General features: G+C 37.5%; 1 protein-coding gene across 2 annotated transcripts; it reads left to right on the top strand.

Annotated features, from left to right (window-relative positions):
• The first annotated feature begins 456 nt into the window (after positions 1 to 456).
• Positions 457 to 10,551, top strand: LOC116171974 (probable multidrug resistance-associated protein lethal(2)03659). 2 transcript variants are annotated; one of them, XM_031489046.1, is made up of 11 exons: positions 457 to 547; positions 598 to 675; positions 718 to 948; positions 995 to 1,425; positions 1,472 to 1,628; positions 1,678 to 2,907; positions 8,351 to 8,687; positions 8,731 to 8,881; positions 8,928 to 9,158; positions 9,210 to 10,118; positions 10,168 to 10,551. In XM_031489046.1, the coding sequence occupies exons 2-10, from the start codon at positions 599 to 601 to the stop codon at positions 10,112 to 10,114; spliced, it is 3,750 nt and encodes a 1,249-aa protein (XP_031344906.1). In that variant the 5' UTR covers positions 457 to 547; position 598; the 3' UTR covers positions 10,115 to 10,118; positions 10,168 to 10,551. The 2 variants fall into 2 exon arrangements, with proteins under 2 accessions (XP_031344906.1, XP_031344905.1); XM_031489045.1 differs by having other exon boundaries at positions 9,210 to 10,551.
• Positions 10,552 to 11,758: the final 1,207 nt, after the last annotated feature.

The raw sequence follows: 11,758 nt of genomic DNA, 5'->3' as shown, positions 1-11,758 counted from the left end.
CCCATTTTCCTAACATGGTAATTACGAGTAGAATAAATTACATTGAGCTAGCCGTCAGTAAATATTGAAAAAACCTCCATTGCTCTAAAAAATCAAAATTATATATGATTAACGGTTTTCAACGACTGTATTGGAAAAAAAAACAATTTACATAGCATCCCCTGGTCCCTGATTACTGGCATTGTAAGTACATTCATTCTAAAGATGGTATTTTGAATAATATTCGTATTTCACTATTTTTAAAAAAAGCACTGCACTGGTCTATAGGAAGCAGTTAGGAGTGTAGGCAGACATTTGTTTGGCGACTACTTAAGCTTTAACGTTACTACCTACTGCTAAACGACATTAATTTGCCTATTGAACACCAAGAATAAATTACCTTATTAAATAAAGTTGTCTTGTTAACAAGTACTTACTCTTTCATGCACATAATATTGCATTAATTTATTTTTGCAGCGCGCGGACCTTTGTTTAAAATTGTTTTGGTGCCAGTGATTGATAAGTACAAAATAAGTACCATTTTTGGTCAGAATCTCATTTTTTCAATGTAATAAAATAGTTTTTTTAAATACAAATAGCTTCACAATCCCGTTTCAGAATGGTACAAACATCACCAAACGCGAAGAAAATTAATCCACGTGACAAATCAAATTTTCTATCCAAAATATTTTTTCTGTAAGTATTTGAACGTGCTCAAATTTGTAATAAAATTTTCAGTTTTGCATGCACCACATTTCGAAAGGGATATAGAAAATGCCTTCAAGAGGAAGACGTGTACGAAATTGCGAAGGGTTACGATTCTCCAACTCTGAGTACACTATTAGAAAATCAATGGAAAAACGTCAAAGGGAATATGAAGAATAGGTTGTTCATTGCGTTGTTTAAATCATTTGGTGGCATATACATGGCATGGGGTCTTCTATACTTAACCGCAGGCTCTGCATTCAAGTATATTGCGTCTTTATGTACAATTGGGTTCTAAATGTAATTATAGGATCTCTCAACCGCTACTGCAAGGAAAAATTATATCCTACTTTGCCCCGGATCAAACTGGAGTGACTGTGAACGAAGTCTGTTACTATACCGGGTTATTGTGCCTATGCCTCCTCCTACATACCACGGTGAACCATTCCTACTCCTTTGGTATTCGACAAGTTGTGTTAAAAATCAAGGTAGCAGTGACCGGTTTAATATACAGGAAGGCACTATCGCTGAGTGCAAGTTTCACATCTAAAGACTCAAGCGGGCAGGCAATCACTTTGATTACCAAAGATGTTGAGGCATTCGAGCATGCCATGTTTCTGTTTCACAAGCTGTGGGTTGGAATCATACAAATTTTCATTGTCATTTACATCCTATACGACCAAATCGGGGTTTCCGCGTTAGTTGGCGTTTCGGCAATTTTACTTCCGCTTCCAGTTCAAGGTAAGAGCGCATATTTTACCATAACCAAATTTGAATGTAAATGCAGGATTCATTGGGCAAAAGATTATGAATTGGAAGATCAGAGCGGGTCGAAACACTGATCGAAGAGTGAAAAGCACCCAGGAGATGCTGACGGCTATTCGAACAATAAAAATGTATACTTGGGAGCTGTTTTTTGAAAAAGCAATTATCGCGCTTAGAAAGTATTCGAGAAATGAACCCCACGCAACGAGTTAATCTAATTTGTTTCAGGAAGGAAGTTTTTAATTTGCGAATCTTGCTTTACCTCAAAGCTCTGATTTTGTCTATCGGAATTTTAAATGCCAAGCTTGGTCTTTACTTCTGCATCATTACCTATGTCGCCTTAGATAATTACATTACAGCCGAAAAGGCTTTCGTTGTTACCGGTTGTTTCGCCACCCTTCAGAACAACATGACTATAAGTATTCCGTTGGCAATCGCCTACGTAGCCGAGTTAAAAGCTGCCTTGGAAAGAATAACATCTTTCTTGGCATTAGAAGAGATCGGCACAAGGTCCGTTGCCAAAAACTTTTACAGTGAAAAACCGTACGTGAATATTCGAAATGCGACTGTGAAGACAGAGGATGGACATGTTTTCATTAACAATGTTACCATTCGCTTTAACAACGGACTAAATTTGATAACTGGGCCAATCGGCTCGGGAAAATCAACGCTACTACGACTGGTGTTGGGTGAGCTCGCCGAAACATCTGGATCGGTCGAGGTTTGCGGAAATGTCTCATACGCATCTCAAGAACCTTGGTTGTTTCCTGGATCTGTCAAGCAAAACATCGTCTTTAATGAACCCTGGAACGAAGAACGGTACAAGGAAGTCGTAAGGGTGTCCGCCTTAAGAAAGGATTTTGAGGCTCTTCCCGTTGGCGACATGACTTGCATTACTGACAAAGGACTCAATCTCAGTAGAGGGCAAAAGACGCGAATAAACCTGGCGCGAGCTCTTTACAAAGTGGCGAACATTTACTTGTTGGACGACTGCTTGTCTTCGGTCGATGGGCAAGTGGGAAAGCATATATTTTTCGAATGCAAAGAATTTTTGAAACGTGAAATTTGTATTCTTGTATCGTACCAGGAATTATTTTTGAGAAAATCTGATAACATCATCATTTTGAAAAATGGATGTTTGGAGTTTTACGGAAGTTATGAGGGTCTCAAGGATGGCGCGGAAGAGGATTTAAAGTTCACGTTAAATAAATGCGAGAACCTAATTGATTACCATGTGACCACCGAGGAAATAGACGAAGATGAAAGGTACCCACGTTCATCTCCAATTGATGAGTTAAACGTTTATAAAGAAAATATTAATGAGGGAGCCGTTAGCTGTGATGTCTACAAGACCTACGTGAAAGCCGGTGGCGGTGTGGCGCTGTTTGTGTTTGTTCTGTTGTTAGCAGTAGCTACACAAGGCATCTTAAGTTGGAACGATTACTTTGTTAGTTTTTGGTAAGTAATCACATTTTTGATCTGTATGATAAAATCTTACCTTTCCCTATTGCTAACTTGGGTAGAATTGAACTGATAGCAAGCTACATTGATGTTGTTGTGGTGGGTGGTTGTTAATGGATTGTAAATTTTGGATGGTGTGTTGCATTCCAGGATTTCTGAAGTAACAACTTAAATTTCTTAAAAGTTTATGTCAACATCCTAGTGTAAGATATGAAGTTGTTACAAGTTAATTAATGTTTGAGCTTTTCCTATATTATACCACAGCCGTCTATAATTACAAGCCATGCTGAGAAGTTTGGCAACGTTGTTCGAAAGTCAATCGGTGGGCCGATTTAAGTTTTAATGGCGTATTGTTGTTCTTGAAAAATGGCATTTTCCTCTCTCCTGTGTTTCGGCTTGGCGGCTTTAATATAGAAGAAAGATACTTAGGCAGCTTACAATTGTGCATATATATTATTTATTTACAAAAATGGATGATAACATTTTTATTTGACTTTAAAATTCGGAACGCTGTAAATTGGTAACTGCATCATAATGTGTTTTCCATTGAGATCTCCGAAATTGATGAACTTCTGTCGAAAGAGGTCGAGGTGAAGCACACGGTTGAGCACTTAATTTCGGTAAAAAGACAGTAAATCGCTGCGCATCAGCGAGGTTTTATCAACGACCAGGTGTGATTCGGAATGGCAGACTTTAAGCCAGTCGCTACTCCAGTGGGTCTAGGTACGAAGCTTTTGAAGAGGGGAGCCCCGTAGACTTCAAATTCCCGTACCATGAACTCTTGGGAATAAGTTGAAAGGTTTCCTCAGAAAATCGATTTGACATGTCCGTGCTAGAATATCTGAAATACAAACTAATTGTATTTTTTCACGATAAACACTTACCGTACTTACGTACCACGTAGTGCGTAGGTCATATTTGAGCTTGTACAGGTACTTTGAACAAATACAAGTGCTTGTAAAGGGTCCAGTAAGGAGTAGCCTGCTTTAGAGGTTATGACAACAAATCGACATATTTCGTTTAGCAACTTACCTGAATAGCAATTTCTGTTTATTCCGTACGGAGTAACACAAATTGTCGCAATCTCGCTCTGTTAAAACAGGTAAATTGGAATATTACACCCAAAACACATATAAAATACACCCAAAATGTGTCAAGTTGAATTAGGAAATCGGCCTACCATGCAGTGTTGCCATAATTCTCAGCACGGCTTGTAATTATAGACGGTTGTGATTATACCAAGGGTGGAAATAATCACAATTGCACCAAAGTTTCACATTTTGAGGTTGATTGTTTGTATTTTATAATGTTTACTACTACTACTACATTGCCGGAGGTCGGGTGTTCGAACCTGCCTGCATTTTCCTAATTCGTAAGGTAAATACCGGAGTAGTATAGAACAACTTAGGAGGAAGATAGAAGAGAAACAATAGAGCTGTTGGAAACGATGAGGGAAAAATTGGTATCAAAGAAAAGGAGCTGCAAAAGAAGCAACAGAGGTTGAAATTCAGAAAGTGAAGATCGCCATGGGTATCCAACAGCAAGAGATATTAAGCAAGTCCAGTAGATGAGACGAGGAATAGAAGAACAGGATCATTTTAAGCGACAACAGATTTCACGGTTTTAAAAGATAACCTACGAAAACGCATTAAGTTCGAATTAATCAATATAAAGAAGAAATAGTAAAACCAGTAGAAACAATGGAAGAGACCAGAACGGCTATTGGGAAAATGGACTTATCATACTCTTTCGAGCTGACAATATGTTGCATCACAGGCCCAAGAAATTCGACGGCGATCTACAAACAAATCCAGTGAGCTTTTTCTACGGTTTAGAAAATTATTTGAACAATTTTGACCCAAAGGAACATGGAAAATTTAAATGTGCGCAGGAAATGCTGGAAGGAAACGCCAAAGCCTGGAGCGTATTGAATAGGGAGAAATGGAATACGTGGGTAAAATTCAAAGAAGATTTCACTAAACAATATTGGTCGGGGGATTTACAACCACATTTTGCCGAATATACTGATCACGTATGGTTTTGGTCAGCACTCACCTATAACACCCGATTCAACAGGCACAACTGGTAGAGGCGATATTTCGACATTTTTTCTAGAGAAGTGGAGAACATCCTAATAGAATCAGGAACTTATACAGTGTCCCAACTTATTAGCACTCTAGAATGGATCCAAAAATCGAACCTAAGAAGAGCGACCTTGTACAAATGCACACCAAGACGAGCCACTGCGTAATCAAGAGAGAACTGAAAACACGAGACAAGTAAATTTCATTAGAAGAGGGTTGTAGTAATTATACAGAGGAAGAAAAAGCTACGGACCAAATAACAACTATAAAGAAAGAAGGGGATCTGGGTCTCCACCACCGGACAACTCCCAAGGCAGGGGACTAAGAGCTCCAGTAGTTCCTCGAAAGTTGAATCGAACCCAGGAGCAAAGTTCGTTAAAAATTATTTTCAAAAAATTAATACGTCCAAAAACAAAAGAAACCAAACAATCTTGCAATAGAGATGAAGAAATTTAAGTATATTAATTCAACAACAAGTTACAGAAAAAATTTAAGATGAAGAAAAAGAAGCCATGGAAAGTTAACCCATCATTAAGGAGAAGTTGGAGGGGGTGGGAGAGCAAGCTGAAAAAATCAGTACCTGACAAAAGAAATTTGGAAGAACACTGAATTGGGGCACAAGAAGAGAATCGCGATTTTAGAAAATATTTACCCGAAGAATAAACATTTAAGAAACACGAAGAGAAGATAGAGAATTCGAGAAAAAACAAAGAATTAGCAGAACAGAAGTTAGAAAGAACCAATTGAAGGAGAGTCAGTTAAGACAATGAGAAGAAAAACAATTCCAAATTGGAAGAAAAGATAGAAAAGGGAGAGAGGACAACATCTTCAGGTTCCCATAAGAGTCTATATAGTTAATTTTTTTTCTATTTTAATAGATAAGTTAGGTTTTTTCACAGCATTAATTTAGGCACAATGCTCTTTGAGTTGGGTTCAGGTTTTTTAAAACAGAAGGGGGCACCGTAACGGGAGCCCGCTGTGCAGATTTGATCTTTTTCGAATTTTATGTGGCCAAAATTGCATATATACTGATTCGTAAGGATAGTAGGCGCGAGTCAGGTTACTATAGCGCGTTCGCACCTCCAGATGCAGTATGGGGTATTATTGACTAATTGCCTCTCTTACTAGTTTGCGTCAATTACGTCGTTCGAGAATACTATCCTTGTTTCTAACCGCATTGATGTCAAATTGACATATGATTAAATGGAAGTATTAAAACAAAACATAATCTCCTTGTGCTGTCGTCACGTTTGGCAAGCATGTACTGTATGTCCATAAGCACCATAATGCATCTGGATGTGCTAACGCGCTATAGCGATAAACAGCAACTACAAAGATACGAAGGATCTCATACATGATTAGTTAATAATTCTGACCATTATTTATTTATTTATCTTTCTTGTTCTGGGGCCTCAACAGGCCAATTACAGAGTGACCCGCATAATGCTTTTTAGAGGTGCGTTGTTCTATACTAGACTCCGGTATTTATCTTACGAATTAGGAAAACTGCAGGAACGTAAATAGAGACATCAGAGTACATAAAAGGAAGAAATGAACAACTTTTGAGTAGACCGCGCATTCGCAAATGTGCGGGTGGTATCTGTGCTATAACCAAAGAGTACTATACCTACAGCGCATTTCCATAAAAATAAACAAGTTGTAAATCAGCATATGCATGATTAAAGCGCATTTTTGGTAATGCAGGTCAGTATTTTATTAGCGAAGTTTAAAATTATCGATCTCACGAGTAATTTTATCTGCGTTAAATAATTAATTTTTTTCACTACTAGCGTCTGATGACATGATTATTAACCTTTTTTTCACTTGTAAAGTAGGCTTTCTCGGCATTTGTTCAAAGTGGTTAATAATTTTTTATTATTAACTAGTAGTCAATAATGAGAACTGTCACGCTGTCACTTTTAGAAAAGACAACCGGAAATTTCGCTCAATGAACGTTTAAACAAGTCCTCTAAAACGAATAATTGCCACCATTCGCAATTTCCAGGGAAATTACATACCTAAAATTATCACATTTTGAAAAAATTCGAACGAAATTACTCTTTGAAANTGTTAATTTAGAGGACTTCAAGTGCTAGTAGTGAAAAAAAATAGTATATATACCACGGTAGAGAAGTCTATTATTGCCTTCGCACCTTACACCCCTCGGCGCAAGCGCCTCGAGATGTAATCTTGGTGCTCAGGCAATAATAGTGGACTTCTCTACCTTGGTATATAATGTACTATTATTTAATTTCAATTGACGGTACGTCTTCATTTTGTAAAACAAATCACAAAGTAAATAATAAGTTTTTATACTGGTAGCGCTATCTAACGGTAAAATTATAGCACCTCCGAAACCCATATCGAAATTATTTTCTTCAATTATCGATCTCACAAGTAATCTAACTCAAAATAGACTAGTGCCTGCACATCTACACTATAGCAGAAAGCTTTTAGTGAAAATTTGAAGTCTCTAGCTATTGTAGTTGCGGAGATCTAACGCGGACAGCCGGCCTGCCAGCAATGACGAATATAATAGCGTATTTTTTTCAAAAATGCGCTAAAAAATGCGCGCTAGTGTGGCTACTTTGTCCGTCCATGCGGTCGCTGCTAGATCTTTATATTAAGGGTTATTGTTCTACTTTTTTCGCTATTTGGTTCGTTATGACGTTGAGGCTTGCACCAAGGAAGGAATTATTTCTACGTTTATTACTAAAAAAAAGTCAACTAACGAGCCAAAAAGGTACAGCCCAAAAACTGACCAAGCCTCTAAAAAATAGAGTTCTTTTATTCTTGTCACAAAAAACATATGAATGTCCGGTTTTCTGTGTTAGTAAATATTCCTTAAACCTCAAGCAACTATGCAGACGAATTAAAAAATTTGCGCATGCGCAAACCCAGCAATGGTACCTGTGCAATCCAATTTTTTTTATTTGTTAAGATATTTAAATGAAACTTTGTATATAGGCACCGCGAATAAAATTTAAACTATTTATAATACCAAATTAAAAAATTTGTCTTACAAGCTATACGGATCTGGTGGGACAGACTACCTACCTGTCAAATTGATAGATGCGTGAAGATCTCGAAGATCGTTCGGTATTCAGATTTTTGTGCTTATAAATGATATACGCTAAGTTGTTCATGCGCAGTGGTAACTTTCTTATTTGTGGACGGATTATTGCTGAAAACGAATTTGGCTGGAGCAACTAATATTTTTGGACACAAGAAATGCGCTTTTTGTAAGTCATTTACGGTAACTTTTTGAACTTGTTTAATTTTGTCAACACCTTCATCATTCGAATTAAATTTCTTTATTAACACATTTATTAACATCTTATGTGTTCATTTTATAGGGTCGATATGGAACAAGAGATGTCCGGTTTTAGATACAACCAAACCACGCATTCTGCAGAATTCAAGGCGTTGGAAAAATCTAATAAGCAAATAATGATCCTATATTCCTTCGTGGTTTTACTCGGAGCTGTATTCACCCTTGCAAAATCTTTCTTGTTCTATCACTTCACTTGCAAGGCATCGACGAACATACACAAATTAATTATTAAAAAGATTATAAATGCCAACATGACGTTCTTCAACAACAATTTATCTGGAAACATTCTCAACAGAATGTCCAGGGATTTGGCAATATTGGATGAACGGCTACCTGCAACGTTATTCTACCTTCTTAAGGTAAGGATTTCGCCTTTGTCGCTTAATATCATTACCATTTCAGGTAGCTCTCCTATTAATCGGTTCTATAGTCGTAATTTGTTCGGTAAATCCAATATTTCTTATTCCATCCATTCTGTTTTTGGTTTTATTGTACTACGGTCGCTGTTTGTATATTCCAACAGGTAGAAGCATTCGAAGATTGGAAGGATCTAGTATAAATTCGCATTTCCTAAGCTAGTCACTAACACTACCTTTCAGCTCGTAGCCCACTTGTAGGACATATTAATTCAACTTTGGAAGGACTGGCCACAATTAGAGCGAATGCAGCCGAAGAGACCATGAAAAGTGAATTCGATAAACACCAAGACGTCCACAACTCCGTTCGTTACATGAATTTTGCAACTACTGAAGCTTTTGGATTTTATTTAGATGCCATATCGACCATCTACGTCATTTGTATTGTGCTGACATTTTTAATTTGGAAGACAGGTGAGTAAGGTGTGACCCAATGATTTGCACAAATCAAATTTCGGATTATAGACACACTGGTTGGTCGAGTGGGATTGGCCATTACTCAAGCCTTCGGATGGACTAAGCAAATCGAATGGACAGTGCGCCAGTGGGCCGAGATTGAGAACCTCATGACGTCAGGCGAAAGAGTCTTGGAATACCAAACTATTTCGGGCGAGGATACGAACGGTGCGAAAATCAAAGGGTGGCCAAGTGGCGGCGAAATCGTTTTTACTAACGTAAGTCTCCGTTACAATCAAGATCACAAATACGTATTGCGGAACGTGAACCTGATGATCAAATCTAAGCAAAGGATCGGCGTCATCGGACGAACAGGAGCCGGAAAGACCTCCATTATTTCAGCCCTTTATCGTCTGTATGACTATGAAGGCGATATTACTATCGATGGTGTGAATATAAAAAATGTAGATGTACTTTTTTTAAGGAGGCGGATATCGATTATACCACAAGATCCGGTTCTATTCGCAGGCACCATTCGTAGCAATTTGGACCCCAATGAGGAATTTACGGATCGAGAATTATGGAGGGCGCTTGATGAGGTACATCTGAAGAGAATCGTTCTGGATTTAGAGATGCGTATCTACGAGGGTGGTACCAACTTTAGCGTCGGGCAAAGACAATTAATTTCGTTAGCGCGAGCACTTTTATGTGATAACAACGTGTTGGTGTTAGATGAAGCGACTGCTAATATGGATCCGCATACCGATAAACTAATTCAACAAATAATTAAGGAGACATTTTGTAATTGCACAGTTATTACAATCGCTCATCGGTTGAACACCATTATGGACTCAGACAAGATTCTAGTCATGGACTCTGGCAAAGTGGTAGAATATGATGCACCAGAAGCCTTGTTAATTAACAGAGAGAGCGTATTCTATAGGATGGTTCAAAATAACGGAACAGTGCAGTAATGCTGTAGGTACTGTAGATGTAAAGATTGAGTTTTTTTTATAAACAATTTTAGTGATATTTATTCTCTCACCATCAGTTGTGTATTTTTCCCCTAGCAACTTGCCTTACAACGTTGAGTGAAAGGCTTACTTGATTGACGTGTCGCTACAATATCCTTTTGCCACAATTTTTGATTTAAACATTTTTTGAATTACTCATAACAACTTACTCATTTTTGCCTGAAAAAACAAAAGAAAATAAAGGTACACGCGCTTAAATACAAAAGTAGTGACATCACAGGGTCTCCGTATTCACTACATAGTGTAATTAGCTACCTACTTATCTCTATTTATGATTAATTTACATACAATGGCACATCTAAAATTGGTCCCAACCAACATTTATTTTTAAACAACAAACGAAACTTTCGATTATGAATCCAGGCATCATACTTATCTGAGACAACGTTAAATGTTAAAAATCCTAAATTACCTTGGTAAGTGTGGGCTTTATATTTCTTTAATATTAGGGAATATTTACTCATTACGCTACACATAAAAACTTTTTGAGGGCACTCCAAAATCTATTATTTGTAGTTTCTGTAAAAGATAAATTAAAAATTCGCCCCCACATTCTGAGACCAACCCTATACCTACCGTATTTGCAAATTAGCCATAATTAATTCTAAAGAACAAAAATACTGTTTACTTTTAATTAAAACTGTTGTTGATTTAAGGGTTGAAAATTGGGCTAACCAACAATCGATATTGAAGAATTTCATGCCACTTTTATACTATGAGTAAAAATTTGCTCGTTGCTTTTATATGAGGACAGCACTTTTATCTTGGAGATCAATTGTCCCACCTAGGTAGCAATAATAAAACGTCACCATTGTCACAGATATGGGTATTTTATCTGTGCCATTGTCCCACTGCTGTTATGCAAACATCATTACTGTTGTATTTATATGCTGGTGTAATGTGGGTGGCTGTTATTAGGCTGGGTGAAGGGTTGTTATCGTCATTTTTTGCACAATCACTTTTCTGAAAGCGATGATGAATTTTTCTTGCCACCCACTTCTTAAAATAGAACGCCAACCGTACTAAGGTAGGCACTAGCATTAATAAGTAATTTGATAAAGGAGGATGCGAAATTACGGTCCTGTCTCCGGCGTCACGGGGAATTGAGAGGGGAATACTGGATCGGGATTTTTCCCCTGTTCTGCTTACGCTATACGTAAACAATAATAATCTCGTATGAGTCAGAGTTCACCCTCTTTGTAAGCCAAATAGGAGGATCGAAACGGTTTCGCTTTTCTACAACCTTCTAGTTCTACTGTATTTTTAGTATAAACCGCTAGCTCGATTTAGTAAGTTACTTATTTTTCTAAATGTGAAACTTGTGCCCTTATCAGATCACGTCCACATGTTCTATTCGAACACGACCGTTCGTCGTTTATTTACGGTTACGCACAATTTTAGATAAAGATACTTGGCTAACGGAATTTTAAATCGAACTAAAATTACTTGCATTAACGCAACGTAAACAAGTTCTTAATTTCGAGAATTTAAACTAATTCTGTGCTTGTTTAATTTTTATTTGGTAAACTACAATGTCATTCCCATTGGCCCAAAGGAATTTTCCTTTCACGTTTTGCGACGTTA

This window comes from Photinus pyralis, unplaced genomic scaffold, assembly GCF_008802855.1.
Source record: "Photinus pyralis isolate 1611_PpyrPB1 unplaced genomic scaffold, Ppyr1.3 Ppyr1.4_LG5, whole genome shotgun sequence".
Lineage (NCBI taxonomy): Eukaryota > Metazoa > Arthropoda > Insecta > Coleoptera > Lampyridae > Photinus > Photinus pyralis.
The sequence above is the reverse complement of the archived record's forward strand: the minus strand, read 5'-3'. Positions and strand labels throughout refer to the sequence as shown.